Source organism: Rhamphochromis sp. 'chilingali', assembly GCF_963969265.1.
Source record: "Rhamphochromis sp. 'chilingali' genome assembly, chromosome: 6".
In the NCBI taxonomy this organism is placed as follows: domain Eukaryota; kingdom Metazoa; phylum Chordata; class Actinopteri; order Cichliformes; family Cichlidae; genus Rhamphochromis; species Rhamphochromis sp. 'chilingali'.
Window position 1 is genome coordinate 22,894,489 of NC_137933.1, and position 21,425 is coordinate 22,915,913.

At 41.1% G+C, this 21,425-nt stretch overlaps 1 protein-coding gene across 4 annotated transcripts in view; it reads right to left on the reverse strand.

The window, feature by feature from the left end:
• Positions 1-21,425, reverse strand: part of mical2a (microtubule associated monooxygenase, calponin and LIM domain containing 2a) — a 37,155-nt gene that overhangs the window by 14,725 nt on the left and 1,005 nt on the right. For 3 of the 4 annotated variants that reach the window (XM_080884418.1, XM_080884420.1, XM_080884421.1), the window contains exons 2-6: positions 10,530-10,898; positions 4,430-4,637; positions 2,931-3,038; positions 1,703-1,804; positions 221-376 (exon numbers count right to left, since the gene is read on the reverse strand). In XM_080884418.1, the coding sequence (XP_080740544.1) occupies positions 221-376; positions 1,703-1,804; positions 2,931-3,038; positions 4,430-4,637; positions 10,530-10,790 (835 nt within the window). In that variant the 5' untranslated portion in view covers positions 10,791-10,898. Of the gene's footprint in view, positions 1-220; positions 377-1,702; positions 1,805-2,930; positions 3,039-4,429; positions 4,638-10,529; positions 10,899-18,497; positions 18,640-21,425 lie in introns of those variants that run through there. The other variant, XM_080884419.1, reaches the window with a different exon arrangement.

A 21,425-nucleotide genomic window follows, 5' to 3' on the forward strand; every position in this document is an offset into this window, starting at 1 on the left:
AAATCAACACAAAAATTTCAATATGGATGATATGACATCATTACGTTACCTAGCAACTACCCACCAAGGGGATAAAAATCATATACCAAACAACAATAAAGCATTGGTGATACTGGACTCAAGACAATTCAGCATGAGATACTGACTAACTAGGCATTTATTCAAATTTAAGCCTCTGAAATTGCCAGGTTTAATGAGTCTATTTGCACTCCCTTCCCACCTGTCTCTTCTTTGAGGTCAAGAAAGAACTTCTGGTTGAAGATGAAAGCCACTCCACTGATTTCTTCTACTTTGGCCTCTGCGGTGGTGTTCCTGTTGATGAAGTTGGCTGTGATGGCGATTGCCAGTTTACCCCTGAACTCCTTCCTTTTGAAACCTGGGAGAATGGAAAAAATAAAGACGGAAGAGAGAAAGAAATGGGGATGTTAATCTTCACAAGCAAACAAAGGCCTATCATCCTTTCCAGAGGAAATCTAGCAGTAAACCACAACTGCAAGGAAGTCATTTTAGGATAAGAGGCAGCTTGCCAAGGTGATTCTTTTTAGCGACAAGGAAACAAAAAGCTATGTGTTGTAAAAAGCCCGAAGAAGTAAACTGCCAAACGTATCATCAAATTAGCCTTCAGAACCAAAAGTATGTGGCATTCTTTCATTTTATTAACAATGTATTCAAGGTGTAAGAATTCAAGTTCAAAAATAGTTTTAAAAGTATCTTTGTGGAATCTAATTAAATCTTTTAAATACAAAAGTAGCAGAATAGCTCTGCTGATGACTGCCAATGTCAGATCTTTTGAACAGAAATGGACACAGGAAACAAAAAAAATAAAAACATCATGCATTCTTCAGTCCCATAACCAAAATAACTCAAATTAAGGTTCAACATTTTACTGGCAAATCAAACTATTTTCTTTTCCAACCTGTAAATGAAAGACTCCCAACTATGAGTGTGTGAAGGCTATGAGGAAGGGGGGAAATCAAGTGGTTCCATATAACAAAGTGATGTGTGCAATAGTGACGGTACAGAAGTGATGCTCTGAGCATGTGCTGCAGCCTCTCCGCACTGTCACTGTTAAATGTCATCCGTCACTTCACTGCTCGTTTCCAAAACCAGCAACAACAAACGGAGAGCATTTTGCTCTATGTTACCGTAGCTAAGACACAAAAGCAAGCTCACTGCAGGGAAAAATTATTTCCCCCAGGAGTCTTCATAATTGGGGAATGAGCTAAACGTTTTGTTCTGCCCCAGAATGCCCTTTTTAGGAATAAGCATTTGTTGCGATTTGGTCGTTAGATGACAGCATTTTTAAAAGAGAGGAGACGGATGGAGATGGGATGATGGAACCGATCCAGGGGGAAAGCATCAGCTGCTGCGCTGAGCCCCAGCTCTGCTCTATTTATGTACAGAGCTTTGGCTGTTTTGTGTGCAGCCGGTCCCACTGGGAGAGATCAATGGCTCCGTGCAAGTGCAAGTTTGCAAAAGGTGGGTTTCATTTATAGCATTGTAATAACGTGCCTCAAGTTTATTTAAAGTGAGAGCCCAGAAAAAGTCTGGAGGAATGTAAGGGCTGTAAAGTGCACAATAGGTCTGCTATTAAACTATTTTTGAGCAATTTCTTAGTCGCAACAGGTTCATCAGGTCTAAAAGTACAGTACATCCTTGAGGCATCTATACTCTTCATCACTTTTGTTTGCCGTCTTCTCACCTTCCAGGGTATTTCTGCGTCCGTCAGCTCCCACCACCACATCAAACTCAAAGTTAGCCACGGGGTGATCAGCAGGTTGGATTGCAGCCCTCCACCCAACCCCTGAAAGACAGAGTAAAACTGAGAGGGCCGAAAAGCCACATAATATAAATCCTAGGACAACAGCCTTTCATTCCTATTTGAATATTCCACCACAGAACAATAACACATGCCATGGGGAATGTTACATGATAAGAACACCTTTTCTTCCTGGATCGCTCCGCCGCCTGCCATGCTTGTGCAACTCTAAAGTCATCAGCATAGAGTGAACAAAAGGAGAAATAGAGCTTTATGATGAGCAGGAAAGTAAGAGACTCAAAGCATAAGGTCAACTGCATCTGGCCTGCAGACCATCAGCATAATTAAAGTCTGAAGTACTCTTTCAACTTTATTATGACCCATTTTAAGCGTGCAAGTGGGAGCTACAGAAGTGTGAGACCAGCACAGGAACAGCTTGGCAAGTTGTGCAATATCATCATGTGGAAAATGCATTCCATGATGTCAAAGGCACGGCTAAGTCCGTCGCAGCAGAGCACAGAACACAAGTTTGTGTCTAAATTTAGGCCAGGCTCTTCTTGTTATCACTGCATTGATATTACAGCTGGAGGAACAGCACAATAGCATGTTCGCTATTTTCTTCTTCAGAGCTTATAGGGAAATGCAGGATGTGAGGGTCAAGTAGTCATTTACGAAGCAGCGCTCAGTTAATGCCATTAAGTTGGGGAAAAAAAAGGAAAGTGATACTTTTATTCTCACTGCTTTCTAATACATGAAGTCCTCCTGTATCAGATATGCATTTGAGCAAAATAACCGTTGCTGACCTCATCCAAATATGATAGCAAAGTACTTCAATGCCAATGTTTATCTCGTGTTTACCGGTGGCTGTCAAGGAAATTAAATACTGCAGGATGAAAAGTCTTTCGCTGTCTAACCAGCCTTGAATATGAGCCGAAGCTGCAGAGCAGGAGGATTACTACAAATCCTCCAGGAAGCTCCACAGTATAGATCTCTAAAGAAATGTCTTCATTGAGCTTAACACATTGTTAAAAATCTCAACTTCACCTTATTAAAACACCAAGCTGTACAATTTCAGCCTTTTAAATCTCCCCAAATCTTGCGGCTAATAAACAAACTGTCAGCGAGTGAAGACAAACTCGCTGTTAATCTGTTGTTTGGACATGAAACCGACCTTCATTTTCCTGAGGTTCCAACAGGTTGACAAACTCCACATTGATGTGAAACTCCACGGCAACAATCAGGGCAACCTTCAGCAGGATCAACTGCAGCTGCTGAATGCCTGCAAGACAGATTCAGATTAATGTTTGGACACAGATGTAAGCCTGCCAGTTTTTACACCATCTTGAGAGGAAACAGCTCATTGTTTGAAAATTTGAAAGCTTTATACAAAAGGAACGTTGAGATCATGGATTGCTTCTTTTGTACAAATGAGTTTTATACAAATGATTAAAATTAAAGATGCACCGACTGACTGACCAGCGACCACCGGCCAATCAGACTCACGTGTCCCTTTTATGCATGCACAACACACATGCAGTGGTGAGGAAAACACCCAAAGTAAACTGCGAGGTGACCACAGACTCTTACAGACTCTTGAATCACCCTCACCCGGCTGAACACGGACATTTTAAAAAAAGAGAACAAAGGGAAAGCTCAGAGCAAGCCACGAGCTAGCAGCCTCGGTATGAACAAAGAACCAAAGCAGTTATGAGGAAGATTTATGGAGACAAGTGAAACTAGAAACTAATATAATTACCCAACATTAGTTTTATTACATAAATCTGCTGCACCTGCTTTTATTCAGTAAGGTAAAATATATTAGCTAAAGGTGGGTGTACAGCAGCTAATTTTCAGTTAATTATCCGTATATATAAAAAATTTATTTAACTGAACTAAATTGAGTTGAAAAACCTAAACCCTGAAGCACAAAAGGTTATTGTTTTGTCCTTTTTTTTCCAAATACTGCAGTTTCTGTGCTTATCTTTCTAGAAAATGAACAGACTGTTACTGCTGCTTTCAGTACAACTGAATGAGCTGAATCAAAACATTTAGTGCCCAGTGGACAGAAAAGGTAAAAAAGATGAGCCCTCAACGACACACATTTAAAAAGGTTCTATCTGTCCAACAGCCCAACAGGTCTTTTTTGTCACTTTGTTTTTATTTGTTTTGCCAAACTTATCAGAGATGCAGGCTTTTAAACTGAGCTCAGGTAACAACCCAGGTGGTTCCTCTACTTTATAGTCCAAATGATGCAATTTCCATGTTTTCCAAAAAGAATTGTAAATTTTGATTCATCTGACAACAGATCAGTTTTTTAGTCCTTAAATGAGCTTTGGCTCAGAGAAGCCTGTCTGGATCATGTTCACACGGCTTCTTCTTTGCATGATTCCTGAAAGTGTTCCTGAACCCATGCAGTGATTTCCATGACAGAATCCTGCCTGTTTTCTAATGCGCTGCCACCTGAGGACCTGAAGATCACAGGCATACTAGTTTTCACAGGCATCCAGTACCCTTGTGCACAGAAATTTCTCCAGACTCTTGGTAATATTATGTATGTACAGCACCTTAATGTCAAATTTTTTGCAGCATAAAGCACTTTAAGGTTGGAGTTAATAATTTGTGACAACAGGTCAAAGAAAAGCAAAGGCCGGTGTAGTTTCAGATACTCACTGATGTGGTCGATGGCTCCGGCACAGAATTTTCCATAGAACTTTTTGGCCCCCAGTCCCCGCAGGTCATGAATGGTATAGGGCCAAAGATGGAGCACGTTGTTCCTGGAAAAAGAGTCCCTCTTTTCAATCACCACCACTTTAGCACCCAGTAGGGCAAGTTCAATGGCAGTCCGCAGGCCGCAGGGACCTCCTCCGATGATGAGGCACTAAATAAGAGGGAATGACAAATTGACCTCATTAGCAGTCTTTGTACAATATTAATAGCAGAAGGCTGAGAGTTTTCCTGCAGAGTCCCAGATGAAAAATAGTTCACAGCCAACTTGTTTATAACATGCCTAGAAGCATTATGACATCTGCATAGATCACGATAGAGAGTACCATTTCACTGCACCACTGGACCATTTAGAGGCTGAGTGTCTTACTTAAAGACCCTAAAGGAAGACTGGCATTGACTCAGAGAATTATTGTGTCTTAGGATAACTTCCCCAGACCACCCGGTGTGCGTGAGGATTGTTAATAAAACACATTAAACGTGAGAGAGACAGATTACGGGTGCCCAAAGTGGTGCATTTGTCAGGAACTTCCCAAAAATGGATATTTGCGAACAACTTCCACCCACCTAAACCAACCTTTGCATATCTATCTCGTTATTCACGCACCAGCCTCTCCCAAAAATGCATGAAGTCAGTTCACTGAGGCTACTGCGTGTGTCTGAGAATGTGCGGTTCAAACATGACATCATTCCTTGAGTGATAGATGAAAGAAGTGACGCATGTGTGCTGGCAAACTCTCCTTTCCTTATGAGCACATTAAGAGGCTTTACAGAGAACTGTGCAGAGAGAAGATGTGTCTCAATTCTTTTGAGATTTAATCCAGAGGCAAGCTCCGACTCCTGCTGGGTGCAACAAGGCGGAATGTCTCCTGTCTCAATAGCCTCACCACATTTTAAATGCTGAAAATATCTTTTCTTTCACTTTTCTTGGAAGGTTTGCCACTTATCCAACACAAAGATCTATAGCAGCTCACTCCCTGCCATCCTGAGTCTCCAACAACTACACAACCAGAAAGAGTGAGGAGGGTTAATATGTATCAGCTCTGTGAGACAATCCGACATCATGACCTAATCGACTTCTTTCCCTGCGCCAAAAACAAGCAGCTGGGTTTTCATCACTCAGCACTGTCTCTCGCATTGAGCAGCTGAGCACCAGGTGTGATGAAGAACACAATGTTGAACCATGAGTTGCCCGAGGTTATAAAAATGAGGTATTCTCAGGTGTGGAGCACAAACAGGTGGTGGAAGCATTGCCTGGACAAGCCTACTGGCAAGGTTTGTTTTCCTCAACAAAGAGGAAGTTAAGCGAACCAGCTATTTTCACAGCCAGACCGAAATCGAGGATGCTAAAAAAAAAAAAAAGTAAAAATTAAAATAAAAAAACCAAAAAAAACCCCACGATGTCGCAGCAGAGCAGCGCTAAATCGGTTTGTTCAGATGTGTCGTCACAGTGTGTCCAATTTTCCTAAACTCACATCACCGCTTTGATCTCTCCAGCAATAATTAGCAAAGATGTCCCCTTTGTTTGACCACTTTTCCATTCGCTCATATATTTTTCCAGATATGAGGTTTTTCCTGAGGGCCAGCTCCACATCTGCCGAGTCAGGACAAACGCTTCCTTTCAGCTGCCCACCTGTGACCTCATTCTCATCCCAGCCCTGACATCTGTCTCCTGCCTTATCACCGAGCCCAGTTAGTCTGGTGATAAACTCACAGTTTGGTGTGAACGCACAGCATAGCCAAGAGGCCTCTGCTCTGTCATCGGGAGAGAATCAGGAGGTTATTTATTCATCTTCACATTATATTGTCAACTCATTTTTATAGGATCAAAACAGTAGAAAATAGCAATCAGAGCAAAAGTTAGTGTTTTCATTTTGTGCATTTTGCAAAACTCAATTCACGTCATCATCATATTTAACCTCCAGAGACTTGACCTCTCATTTGGTATTTTTTTCATTTCTATCTGCGATTGTTTGGAACTGATAAGTAAAAACTAAGAATTTCTTTTATACACAAAGTATTATGTCCTCATATGGGGACAATAGGCTTATTTTACAGCATAACACAATAAAGTCACTATTGTTTACAAAGCCTCAAACACTTTATTGAGCAGTACAAAAGATGAGGTGCCAAAAAGGCTAATCTTGATATATGAGGATACAGGACTCAGGAGGTTAAGGAAACAGAGCAAACATTTACATTTCTAAGATAAAGCAACTTCCAGCTGCTCCATCACTCACAGTGGCTCACCACAACAGATAGTGACAAATGTTTGACTTGACAGATTTTTTTTTTCTTTTTAATGCAACCCCAAAGGGATCTGTGTCTCCTCCTGGGGATCTTTCACTCCTTAGGCAAATCTGTAACCCACTACACTACGGAGCCACCAGCATTTTGAGACATCTGCATCATCAGTGCAAGTTCTTTTCCCCAAACCCTTGAAAATTGCACAATACATTTTAACTAATAATTCTTGAGCTATAAGTTGCAAAAAAACAAAAACAAAAGCCAAATATATAAAAAAATTATAGAAACGAAAACTCAAAAATAAAACTGATTTTTTTTATTTGTCAGTTAAAACGGGAAAAAACATAATTTTTTGGCAATTATCTCATAGTTTAGTTTTTATAGGGTTAAAACCAGCCACACAATTTTTGCATATTGAAATGAATGATCTCTTAAGGTAAACCCACACAAACAAACCCTGGACCGTTACGCTGCATTACCGCTCTTACTGGTAAGGCTGTTTGGTCTGACCACAACATGCCAAAAGATTTACAGTTGCTCCTTTTATTAGGGGAAAAGCAGATTAGCGACAGTCACCTGAAGATAATACAGGCACGCGTTGGAGTTTTGGACCTCTAGCAGCATTTTAGATTTTGTGACTTTTTAGTGTCACAGTCACAGAGGAATTTTGTATTGCTGTTGTCCATCTGACCATCCCTTTATTGGGAGCATGATTTCTAACAAACAAGATTGAAGGCTTTTGTTTGTTTGTTTTAAATGTGGCACAAACATTTACTTAGACTCGAGCATTAACTAATTTGATTTTGTTGGTCAAAATTTATGGTCAATTTGACCTCTCAAAGTGCAATAATTCCCATGCTCATGACAAAATACCACACTAATGCATACAGGTAATAACATAAAACAAGGAAGCATAAAGGGAGATGATTATAAAGTGCAATTTGACTGTTTGAAGCAGACATACAAAAGGGAGGCGGTGACTCTGGTTTTGTTTATTTTCCTGCGTGCGCTCACAGACAATGCAAAACTCATGTAAAAGAAACATGTAAAGGTTTCCAGGTGATTTCTCTGATGTGCAGGTGATGCTAATGCGCTGGCAGAGTCATGCAGGCTCATGTATACGCACAATGCAGTTTGGAACGTAAAACTGGAACTGAAGAGAAGCTACAAGAAAAACTCCTATATGTGTTTAAATCAGGTGTAATTATAAAAAAAGATCTGTGAGGTGCACTGAAAATGTCTTTGTCTATATTAGGGTGTCAAACTTGAGGCCCGGGGGCCCGAATTGGCCTGCCGAAGACTACAATCTGGCCCACTGGACAGCATTGGAAAATGTGAAGAAGGGCATGAATTTTGGACTTTTAACAGTATTTTCATAAGTTGTACAGCTTTTCCTGCTGATAACAACCTCCTGCACAGCCATTCATACTGCACCAAAGTAGTTAAGTAACAGATAAACAATTGCTTTGGTCTACAACTACATTGATTCGACAGTTTAAAATACGATGAGCTACCAGAACTTCTTACCCTTTAAGTCAGGCTGACATATTTCATTTACCACAGCTGGATTTCTTTAGCATGTAGATAAACTGAGTCATAAAGTTGAAACTGCACTTCTTTTTCTTATATTGAGATATCACAAGGATTAAATGTGTACTTAAATTTCTTGACAATGACAGAAAATGGAGTTTTGCTGATCTGGCCAACTTAAGATCACAGTGAGCCATATGCAGCCCACGATGTAAAATGACTTTGACATCACTCGTCTTTTTTATGAAAAGATTCATTCTGTTGTAGGCAGTAAAACTTCACGAAAAAGACACAAGCTACAGCCACATGTCACCTCAGCCAGCTGTGTCCGGTAATAAAACCCAGATGACATTACATCCTTTTAAAAAAAGTTACTGCTACAGCAGCAATAAGAAGACGAAGAGGTGCTGAGTGATATCACATCTGTCAGTGTTAAAGAGCTGCGCTGTCATAAAAATGACTCGTTACCTCGCGGTTCTCAGAGGAGACGCTTTTAATCACGTAACGGCAGACCGCCTGGCCATGAGTAATTAAAACATTGTGCAAGTGTACCTGGCTCATTAAATCTCTGGCATTTGCACAATCACAAATTCACTACGCACCACTCACTGGCTAAGCGTCTACATTTTATAACACAACTCTGTGGATTGTCAGAATTAACAGCTTTGGCTCAGAAGTTTAAGGGTCACACTTTCTTCAAAAAATATTTTTTCCTTCTTATTACCTGTTTGGGCGCCGGCTTAAATCAGGCAGAACGAGTAAAACCGGGCTCACATTTTAAAAACACATTTTCAATAATAACGCGGGCCTGGCTCCAACCCTTTGAGACGAGCCCAATTTTAGTAACGCTGGGGCCAAATAATCACAGTTGCTGACTGATGCTGTCTGCTTCTCTGGGCAATAAAACAAGCTCTCTCAATCTGAGCGCTGCTGATGGCTGCAAGGTAATCACACTCCTCTGGGTTTTTCTACTTTCCGTCATCACCTTTACTGCCCCCACGCCCGCATACACAGGATACTGTACACACACCCTTTTTTATGGCTCTTTTGTCCCTTTTGCAAGTTGTTTTTCATCATGCACTTCAAGACTACCCCCTGAATAGCGCTCTGAATAGGACTGAATCTTTACACGACAGTCAAAAAAAAGCAACACACAGCTGTCTTCTTGGTTTCCCCCTTGTCTTTAATAGTAATAAAATGCAAATGCATGCAATTTATATTTTTTTCTGCTGGCTGATCTGTCTTTGTGAAAATTTCAGGATGTATTTATTCCAGTTTTGTCATATAACACCTGTCTGCTGAGAGCTGTTAAAGGAGTGAAAGAGTAACTGTCTGGGCAAGTAGAGGTTAAAATAAAGACTACTTGAGCTATGGCACTCTGTAGAGCACTTTAGCAGGGTCTCAGTGAGACTGCCCCTGAACTGAGGTACAATTAAAAAGGAGTCATGTGAGACGAAACCATAAAGATACTTCCTAAATCATAAAACATCAACTTTAATGATGCATGAACCAAGCTTTGTGATCATTTTTAGACTTTCAGGCCAATCAACACATTGTTAGCTTTCTGCGCATACCGAGAATAAACTGAAAGATACATGCTTGAGATAGAAACCCCATCAGACTAAACATTTTCCCAGCTTTACTGTTTTTAACCACTTTTAACTTTTAACTAGCTTTATTTCAGCCACTAAACTCAAAAGTGAAGCTTAGAGTCAAAATATGAGAGCTGGCTGCTGAAAGGTTTTGTCAAGCAAATGAAAAACGGTGTGAAAAAGATGACGTCTATCGTTGTTTCTTCTATAAAAAACCCCAACAAAACAGCTGCTGTCATGCAGTAGACTCTGCAGTCTGGGGTAAAGGATCCTCGAAACCACTAACAAGGAGACTTTTTAAAAATAGCAACATGGCCGCAGAAACAACACATCAACAGAACTGTCCTAAACCAGATTAGAAACGCCTCTTGTCCTTCTGAAGCTAGAGAATACATTGTTTTTAACTGATTTTTCTGGTTTTAAATAGATGTGATAGAGACAAGAACAGGAAATTTGGGGGAAAAGACCAGGGGAATGAACTGCAGCATAGGCGGGGCCCTCTGGGAATGTTATGAACACTAATCGCTCAGCCATCAGGTCACTCCAGGAAATAATCAAAGAATTTATGGGGCTGTGGAGAGCAGTTGATAAATATAAACAGAATATATCATGTCAACACCTCATATGACTTTTTTGCAGTATGTACAGTAGATGCACAAAGATGTAATCAAACCAACCTTAGTGCCCGCACAGGCTTGGCCTTTTCTGTACTCCTTATGGGACATCCTCTTGTCGAGCTTACTCCAAAGTGCTTTTGCTTTCCAGGAAGTAACCTTTGCCTTCAGACTGTTGTAGAAGGTGCTGTGCTCTGCGGGGTCGAGGTTCTGGCATCTGCAGAGGACGTTAAAGGCCTGAAGGGCTCCTTTGCAGGTCGAGGCCTGGATGAAGTTCTCAAACAGCTTCCCTACATTGTCCCTCTCCTCCTCTGTCTCTCCCATCTTCCCAGCTGCAGTAGATGGTCTGGTGTACGGAGGCGCCTGCTTAGTTCAGCGGTCTCTGCCAGATGTGGCTACACCCTCAGCTTGGCCCGCACCATCATGCCCCGTCTGAGGAGGCAAGACACATAAGAGCCTGACGTCATCTTATGGCAAAGAGTCTCTCATAGGTTGCTTTAGGCAAATGACGTTTTTCCCTATTCTGTTATTAGAATGACTAAACTAAGCATTTTCCTTATGTTACATCGAGCTCTTTTAAGGGTTTGTAAACTAAAACGCTGAAGTATTTTAAGGTAGGTTGACAACACAGCTGGATTCTATCTACTGCATGACTCCGGCTTACCATAACGAATTGCTTTAAATTACAGGACAGTCAGTGCCACTCCACACTAAGTCAACAGGCATTTTGAAACACAGTAAGCTTACACCCACATCAACAAGATAAAATTTCAAGCACACAGGAGGATTTGAGACAAACACTAGAGAGAAAACCGAGCACAGAAGTAGAATGAGCCAGTCTGTCAACATCGGGCAGCTGTTGGAGCATATTTACTTCTCGTGCTTTATAGAGGCATAACCATGGGAGCCTGTAAATTGAGGTCTCTGTGGTTTTGTGTAGTGCGTCCTGGTACAACAAAGAGTCAAACTTTTCAGCAGCTTCAAGTGTGTTTGACAGCTTTGCAATAAAGAAAAGTTTCAATTTTACACAAGAACATCGGCATGAAAATAATGTAACATGCAACTAAAACTGTAGCATGTTTTTGACTGGGATTCATTTTGATACAAGAAAAAAGAAAACATTTCCATCATAGCCAGTTTTAAATTGAGTAACTAGCATTTATATATCAAACACCAATGAAGCCCATCATGGGCTCCATTCCCTAAAATAATAACACAATAAAGTGAAGGTGCAGCGATTTGTTAAAACATGTCAACATAAATGTAGCATATCAGGTGCGAAACGGAGTTTAAAGAATTGTAACAATCTGGATTATTTGGTGTGACTATCTTTAGATGGCTGCCGTTCCCTAAGACTGGTTCTGCCAGAGTCTTCTTCCTTGTTACTCATGGTTGTTGGGGGCATCTCTGCAGTGTTGTAGGGTCTAAACCTTACATTATGAAGCACCTTGAGCCAACTGTTGTTGCGATTTGGCATTATATATTTGTTCTGTCTGATGATCCCACACTGCTTTAGTAATGTTGGGGTCTGGGTTGTGGGGAGGCCAATCCATGACTGATAGAAAAACACACAATGGAACACTATTTGGGTTTGCCTTTACTGTATTGGCACTGTTTTTGGGATCCACCTTTGCCAATCAGTTACTTTCCCAATGTTACTGCATGGTGGATCAACATCTGATGGTGTGTTCGTAATTCCATCAATTTTGACAAGATTCCCATCACCACTGGCTGAAATCCAGCCACAAACATGACAGAGCATCCATCAGGTGTTACAGATGGCTGTGAACACTCACTGTTGGACCTCTTGCCTGACCTCCCATCTGATCAGACTTTTTCCCTATTTCTTTAGGGCATGACTTTCAAATACAGTTCATCTGCTGTGGATAGTTTTTAGGCCTGTCACTTCTTCTTTTATCCTCCATTTTTCCAGTTTCCTCGAAAACTATGAAAGCCTGGAGAACTATTGTTCAAAGCTGCTTAAAAAATAATAAAACAAAGTCTGGTTCCTTGGAAACAAATTATAGAGAAATGAGGGCGGCTCAAGACTTTTGCATATCACTTTATTTATCTTGCGGTATTTTTCGCTCCACTAAAAAACCAGACAGTGTTTTTGGAAGGAAGAAAGAGGTCCTTGAAATTCACTGTAAGGAAACGTTAGACTAACATAGGCTGATAGATGTGATTAGGTATGCACGCTTTATAGCCCACCTTGTACTCAGATATTTGTATTCATTATGCGCCTGCGTGTGAAAGCGATTGTTAATAACACATGCTCGTGTCATCGCAGAGCTGAACTGACAGAACAAAAAAACCCTTCACTTCTCTCTTTCTTCCAAACAACCATCAAGCATTTTGAAAACCACGCCACAAAAGTCTGTGCCAGGGGTTCAACATCAAAGCGAAATGTGAAAAATGTCTGCATTAAGCATGTGTGGGCTAACTTGGGTGGAGACCACAGCTTCCGTGAGTTTTGGGCGAAGTCTGCCTTTGGTATTTTAATGTCTAATGGAGGGACATAGGCATGGTTTGAAAAGAGGTCAGTCTACAAGTGCAAGACTTGGCCAGAGCTAAAGAATAACACAGTCTTACTATCAAATCCACGGGCCCACGGGCCTACATGAGCGCGACTGTCGTAGGGAGCTTAAGTCAGAAACGAAATTAAAAGAATAAATAAAAAACAACAACAAGCAACCAGTGAAATTTACTCACATTCAACGACCATTGAACCCTGGGTCAGGACAGTTTGGATTGTGTTTTGAATGTGGTGAGATTTTGAATGTTGCTACCACAGCAACAACAGTGTCCCCAGGCTAAAATTAACATATTCATTTGCAAAAGATCCTGTTTGGCCCTGTGTTTGCATCCTGTTTTGCTGCTCCTGTCGGTGTGGCTTTACACTTTAGAAACCGGCTGGGAAAGGGAACATTGTCAAACCAATTGAAAAGACGTATACCATTGTGTGTGCTTCAAAAAGCTCCTGTCCTGTCAGTAAATCTCATAGACCTCTGAGGCCTTCACAGCAAACATCCAGCCTCACTCAGTGAGCTGGCATTCCTTTGCCACGTGGCTAGAAGAGCCCTGAACTGCTCCATCAGCATGAGTTCAACACTCACACTGCTAGCCCTCTGGCTTCACCAGCCACAACTCGCAGGACCACCTCCACAGATTTTTGGGAAATCTACTCTTAATTGTCAACAACTGACAAGCAAGAACTACGATGAGCGTGATTAATGATACACAAGCTTTAATCCTACATGCATGGCAGGAAACTGTGATTGGAATATTGTTGTATATTCATGGGGTTTTTTAAGCTTTTGTAATGTCTTCCATTGCCTGTATTTAGTCATTTTCTTTGACATTTGCATTATAATAATCTTTTGGGCTGCTAAGTTATACCACAAAATGAACAAAAGAAATTTCCATTGTCATCACTATTGTCTGTTGCTGTATTTTCTCTATGCAATGACATCATTTTACTCTAAACTTTGGTGAGTGTTCAATAAGCTCTCATGCCCTTGGTGGACGGCTCAGTCAAAGAGATGTTTACTGCATTTATGTATTCACATTACAGTCTAAGCAAAGTGGTAAAACAGGCACCCTTATTGGAAACATCTGCTATAGGAGCCTGCGAGGACTATTGAAAAGGTACCACTGACTGTCTTCAGAGCCAAGTCGATGCTCAACACTCTAACTGCACTGTCTCTGGCAGAGTCCTATGACTTCACCATCCCTGCCTGACAGAATGGAAAGTCACTTGTGGGCCGACACAGTGAATCCGCAAAGCAGCTGTAAAAAATATAACTAATGACAGATGAAGCAGGCTGAACGCACATGCACACACGCCATACACGTCTTATGTCTAACCATATAATGCTTAATAGGATTGGAGATTTTGATTGCATGTAGGTTTAAGTTTCCTGTGTGTTTAGAAAGGAGTATAATTAAGTGAAACTACCTTAGTCCTGAGAAGATCAAGGGAAGTGATTAATTGTAAAAAGGCTGGTTTTTATATAGAAATAGCTTTGGTTTGTTTGTTTGAATTATCAATCCAGGAAGTACTAATATCTGATAAATTTTCAGTGATGTCACAGTACTTTGTGCAATCATTTTGTTGTAAAAAAAAGAAAGAAAGAAAAGAAACAAAACTCCTGAACAACAAATGCTTGTTTGGAACAGTGGCCAAGAGAAAGGCTCTTTTCCTCTTAAAAAAGAACTTGTAAGCACAGCTTAGGTTTGCAAAGTCGCATCTGAACAAACCACAAGACTTCTGGATGAATCTCCTTTGGTGAGACAAGACCAAAGTGAAGATGTTTGACCATAATTCCCAGCACCACATCTGGGAAAAACCAAACACAGCATATCAGCACAAACACCTCATACCAACTGTCAGCCAAAGTGGTGGAGGGGTGATGATTTAGGCTTTTTTTGTTTTGTTTTTTTGCAGCCACAGGACCTTAGAGTTATTGAGCCCACCCTGACCTCCTCTATATAACAACTTGTTCGAGAATCAAATGTAAGACTAACAGTAAGCTTGGCCTAAACTAGGTCATGCAAGAGGACAATGATCCCAAGCACACGGCTCTCATGTTGGGTCACTGGAGCAGGTAGCTCTCCAAATTTGATTTGGAAGATTCTTGTAAAGAAAAGTGGGACAAAATTCCTCCACAACAAATTGACAGAATGACACAATCCTACAGAAAACAATTACTTTAGGTTCTTGATGCTAAATGTGGTTTTTCAAGCTACTGAATCATGCGATGTACTTTGTTTTTCACAGTACTGTGAGAACATTTGATCTCATTCCTGCATACGGATGAGCATGCAACTGAGTGTCCTACATATAAAATGAAAGCACTGACGTGTCTTTGAGAGACACCGCCAGGTATCAGTTTTCAGTATGATAAAGGAGGAATCTTAGGAATGTGAAAGTGTACCTGCAACACCTACACAACAAAAATCTTTATGTCCTCCTACACTACTCTATAAGATATATACTTTCTTTGTCTGTGGCCCTCAGGAACATGTTAATTTGTTACTAGCAAAGCCAGAAATCATTTTTTAAAAAGAGGCATAAACAAAATATTTTGTACCCTATGTAGTATGGCCTTTGTATACCTGTGTATCTGGAAAAGGAAAAATGGCACCAAAGGGGGGGGGGGGGAAGCAACAACGATTCATTTACTTGTGACTTTATGGTGTCAGTCTGTTTGTTTTTTCCTTATTATTCAGTTGAATCAATTTTTTCTCTAAATTTTCATAGATATGGCATTCACACTGGCCACTATTTTCCCTACTGGCAACCCTTTTTCTTTACTTTAAAGTCAGTTGACTTCTGTTTGCTTTGGCTTCATTGATTTGATGAGTCTGCTTAGTTGAACTGGCAGTTTAAATGATCTGCATGTTGATGTTATAGACTTTGGGTGGATGTGTATATACCACATGAGGTAAATGAACAAAGAAGGAAAGGAAAACAAACGTTCAAAACCACCATGAGAAAACTACAAGGCTTCAAACATAAATCCTTTCAACTAAACAAAAATGTGAATACAAAACTAATAATAATGTTGCGCAAAATAAGTAAATAAATAAAAACACTTTAACCCATGACTATGCCATGCCATTTTGGCTCTTTCATCTATCTTTACGTGACATCCCCTGGTGACTAATAGGCGAGCAGGATTTTCTTTCCTGTGTTGCTGTTTAGGCTCACATCGGTGTGATGTTTAATGGCCCGCAGTGAGTAATTAATAACTTCCCTCAAATGACTTAAAGCAAAATAAACAAGGCCATTTTGAAAATGTAAGGCGTGAAAGTAAACACTTGTCAGAAAAATCACTACTCAAGTAAAGTACAGAGACATAAAAATTCTACTTAAGCACAGTAATGAAGTATTTGTACTTCGTTACTTCCCACCTCTGCCTAGTGGTGGCTGAGGTTTGCAGTATCAGTTTCTCAATGAAGAGACCTCCACTCAGATAAAAAACAAACAAACATGTGCACACTAAGGATGTTCCTGTCAATTAATTTCATAGTCGACTAAACGAAGGGGGGGAAAAGTAGACTAACTAGCTAGTCTAAGACTAAGAAACACTCAATTATGATGTTAAATTCGAAAACTATTTAATGGACTATGTCAAAAATTGATAAGAAAACAATTTTAAACCATTTCAAATTCAAATTCAAATTCAAATTTTATTTGAATTTTATTTTATGACATTTTTGGTGTTCATATCGCACTTTTAGACTCTATAAAAGCAAACATAGACCCAGAACCATGGACTGAACTACCAAGCTTCTGGTAGATCTAGCTCTACGTCATGACCAGAAAATGACATCAGTGCTCCCACCAAAAAAGTCATCAAGGAGGTTTGATTCACAGTCAAATATTCCAACTTCCACTTTAAACCAGCGAGCGTGCAGTGAGTAACATTTAGCCTATCACAATCTGTGATTAGTGGTCATAAGTGGACGGATATCCTCTGAACATGTGCAACAGTATTAGCTCATTAGCTCATAAGCCTTTTTTCTTTTTACATGTAAAATTATTAACGGGAACAGTAACCTATTAAGATACATTAGATAACTTGATGGTTGAGAGAAAGACAGGATCTCCAAAAGGCAAACATCAGCCAATAATAACAGTGAACTGATACATCGTTCCGACTCTAGTGCAGACTGTTTGGAGGTCAAAGAGCGAGCTATATCTGGGTATTAGCTACACAGGCAAAGCTTGTTAAAAAGATCAATTCAGTGGCAGATTCCACGGAAGTCTGACAGCAAATAAGTACAGAATATCAACATTTTTATCTCTAAGAGATACTCTTAACTCACTGAGTGTAAGACAATCAGTGATTGAACAACACCATGTGAAAACGGTTGTGCTTTAAACCTAAAGGCAATAAATACAATGTAAGAAACTGGATCAAGTGTCAATGCACTGTCTTCATTTGTTTCTGCAGAGCACGGAGCTTCTGGCTATCAGGATACAATAGGAAGCTGACAACACAAGGAAAACATTGGGAGTGCTGGGAAATGCACATACTGTAGTGCCGTCAGCCAGCAACAGTAATTACAGACTGGATTGAAGAAAACCAGGAAGGAACCCTCTGTAGACCTGATAAGCAGGCAGCTTGCCTCTGAAAACATTGCACTCATGTGGACTTCAGCCTGTGGGCTCTGCCCTCCACCAGGCCCCAAAGCTCCACAGTATTATCTCAGCTCTCAGAAATCTGGCTGCGTGTTCAGGCAGCATTGCCAAAACAAAGGAAGATTTGTCATGAGATAGGTAGAAAGACTGACAGATCACAGTATACATCAGTCAACTTCAGAGGGGGAAAGGTCTAAATTCACTCAAACGGGAGCAGACTTGTGAAGCTTCGGGGCTGCTTTCTGGAGGCCCATTTGACCTGCAAGGCGTGTTCTCCACATGGCTCTATCAGAAAATAATTTATCAAGAGTCACACTGACACCAACAATTTACAGGAGCAATTATTACATCTACCTACACGTTATTAGAAGTCCCTACAGTCTCCTTAATAAACCAATAAACGGACTCACGACAACCTAACATTACACATCAGTGAACTTGGACCACTCACACCACAGAGAGGCACATTAAAGGTTTGTACAGCCGTGTATCACTGCCTGGCAGGAACAGCAGCTTCTGTACGCCAGCAATCATGAAAGCTAGTCTTGGAATAGACAAGTGTCATGTTGCAAAAGAAAACAGCACATGATACGAAAGGACATCGTCACAAGCAAAAACATGTAAACAAGAGACTCTGTAAACTAGATTAGCGCCAGAAAAACCCACAAAATTGCACAAAGTTCAACCCAATAAGAGTCAGAGTTTGGTACCATCAGGCTAACGCTTCAGGTGATGCACCGCACCGCAGTAAAATTACTACAGCTGTGTCGGTCCTTCAGTGGCTCCAGCTTAACTGTGTTTATATGCGATATGTGCCAATGTTGCAATGTAGAAATGGGGAAGCAGAAATGTGTTTGTTTGCTGTCCTATTTTAAGCTGACCTGAAGTGGCAGAGATGACTCCTACGAGTCAAATGGGAACTTTAACCATGGCGCAGATGATTAAGCAGCAGACCACACGGAACGACGGGCCGCACCTATCTCCCAGAGCTCCTGTCTCTTTTAGTGTAGCTGATGCCTGGACACATGTGCCTGTTTTTTATGCTGTGGAACAAGGAAGGAAACATATTGCAGAGAGGAAGGAGAAAGTTTACAACACCTCCCTGGCAATAATGACTACAAGCTTCCACTTGTAGTGTTTCAGGCTGTGTGAAACTCATTGTTTTTACTGTACCTCACATATTTTTAACAATTCAGTTCACAAAGACATTCAGTGATTTTAATACTTGACAAGCTCACAAGTAGATGTCTTGATGACTGTAACCATCTAACCTAATCCTAACCAAGCAACAAACACTGTTTCAGAGGCAGAACTGGGTCGAAACACCATGAACTGTGAAATGTATTAGCACAATCACGACCTTCACAATCATGAATATGACTCAAAAGTCCCACAGTTTCACCAATCATTAATACTAAAAAAGGAACGAAACGATTTTTAAAAAAAGGAATGGAGGAAAGCCATCCACTGTGGCAACTCGTTAAGGGAGCAGGGGGCAAATTTCCCTTCAACTCAACCTGACTTCATATTTTTCACCTGGATGCCTGCACACCACCTGCAAGATAAGCCCCTGTTGCACAGATCTAGAAACTGCTCACCAACCCTGTTCCACCCCAAAGATCCTTGCGGCCTCTATCAAAGCTTGACCATGACCCTGATCAGGTGACCCTGAATCCTCCCTTAGTTCGCTGCAATAGGCCTAGGCTGCCAGGGGCTTCCCATAATGCACTAAATGTTTCGTGTTCACTCACCTTCTTCACCCACTATGTGCTTCACACCACTTTTTATTTAATCATTAGTTATTAATCTCTCTTCCAGAGCAGGTTTTTTGTGCTGTCTTCCTTCCCTCAGCCCAACCTGTCATCGCAGATAGCTGGCCCTCGGTGAGCCTGGCTTTTCCTGTTAAAGGGAATTTTTCTTCCCACAGTCTAGCATTCACACACTTACACTCCAGTAGATACATCTTGCCCAAGAATACTTTGGCATGTGGAGCGGAGGAATCAAGGATTGAACCACCAGCCTTCTGATCACCGAGCATGAGCCACAGCTCAGGCCAGTGGATTTAAACCCAGGCTCTTCTTACTGTGAGGTGATTACTAGCGCTTACTAGTGTTGACCATCACACAACCATGCCACCCACTGTGCGTATATAAATTGACCTGTTTTGTCAGGCAAAGGTCTTAAAACCCTGATAACTATCCTGAAACTAAAGATAGACTTTGGTCTATTAAATAACGTTTCTTTTAGATCCTTCATAAGGACCATAAAACTGTAGTTCCTCAGTTGGCACCATGAGTCAAGGGGGCTGTGCAGCTTTCTGCACTCACTGAACCTCCAGGGACTGTTGTTAGGTTAAACTCCAGTAAAGCTGGTAATTGCAAACTAAAAATGAAATGCTGCCATGGGAATTTGCAATGTAAGCTACTGAACCCTGTCACACTCATTTTTTCAACAGTAAAGTGGCAGTTTACAAATGGGGACGTTTGTATGCTTCCGTTTCACCAGTCAGTTTATCGCACTGGTTCCTCATGTGTTACAATGGTTCAAGAATCTGACGTACAGCCCCTATTGCTGCTTGATGTTTGTGTATTCTTTCAGATGTACAGTACACTTCAGTGCTAAAAGGAGACAACCAGGAATCACAGATGAATCTGTCATAGCTCACCATGTTTGGCGCACGAGCGTCAAAGCCACTGAGACAAGAATATACAGTTTACTGTGACTTCCAACGCATTTTACATCATAATGCATGAAGCCAAAAAAAAGGGTAAATGAAAGGGGAATTCGAGCGAGAGGAGAATTCTGCGGTCGCACTTCGATGTTGATGCAGAAAGAGGTTGTTTACTATAAAATATAAAGTCCAGCAGGGATTAAAACAAACAAAAAAAAAACACTCTTTCCATGCTGGAGAATAATCTTTCATTCTGTCTGTGAAGGTTCTCAGTCATCCAGGTCATCGTAGTCAAAGGAGCTTGCAAAGAAAAGCGTCTGGACTTCTTTAAGTTGCTTGAAGACGTTTCACCTCTCATCCGAGAAGCTTCTTCAGTTCTAAGGTCAAATGGTGGAGAGTCCCAGATATAAACCTAGTGGGAGTGACCCCCCACAGAGGGACAAAAGGACCCCCTGATGATCCTCTAATCGCCTGAGCCAAGGTGTGAAACTGGGTGTGGGTCCCAATCAGCCAGAGTTTCAGGTGAGTTCATTGTGAAACCTGGCCCCACCTTATCATGCGAATTCCTGAGGACAGATGGCCCAGGATGTGAGTGGGCGTTAAGGCGTCTGGGGAGAGATCTCAGAACTGGATTATAGATGGCAGAGAGTTGGTGTCGTAAACCACCGCCTCTGTTCAAAGATGGTCGCTCACAGTGGACATAGATGGCTTCTTTCACTCCTCTTTCAAACCATCTGTCCTCTCTGTCCAAAATGTGAACATTGGCATCCTCGAAAGAGTGTCCTTTATCCTTAAGATGCAGATGGACTGCTGAGTCTTGTCCTGTGGAGGTGGCTCTTCTGTGTTGTGCCATGCGATTGTGAAGTGGCTGTTTGGTCTCTCCAATGTAGAGGTTTGGGCATTCCTCGCTGCACTGTACAGCACTGTACAGCAATCTTTCATTCTCACAGTTCGATGGGCAAACCTAAGCTGTATCTAAACTTCACATTCTTAAACTACACAGGAAATGATTGCTCACACAGCACTGGGAAGGAGCGCTACCGCTATTTGTATGACTCTTTAGAGCTTCCAGAAAACTGTGTCTCATGAATCATCTCCCAAGCCATATGAAACATAGCAGCCGGCGAGCTCGTGCAGT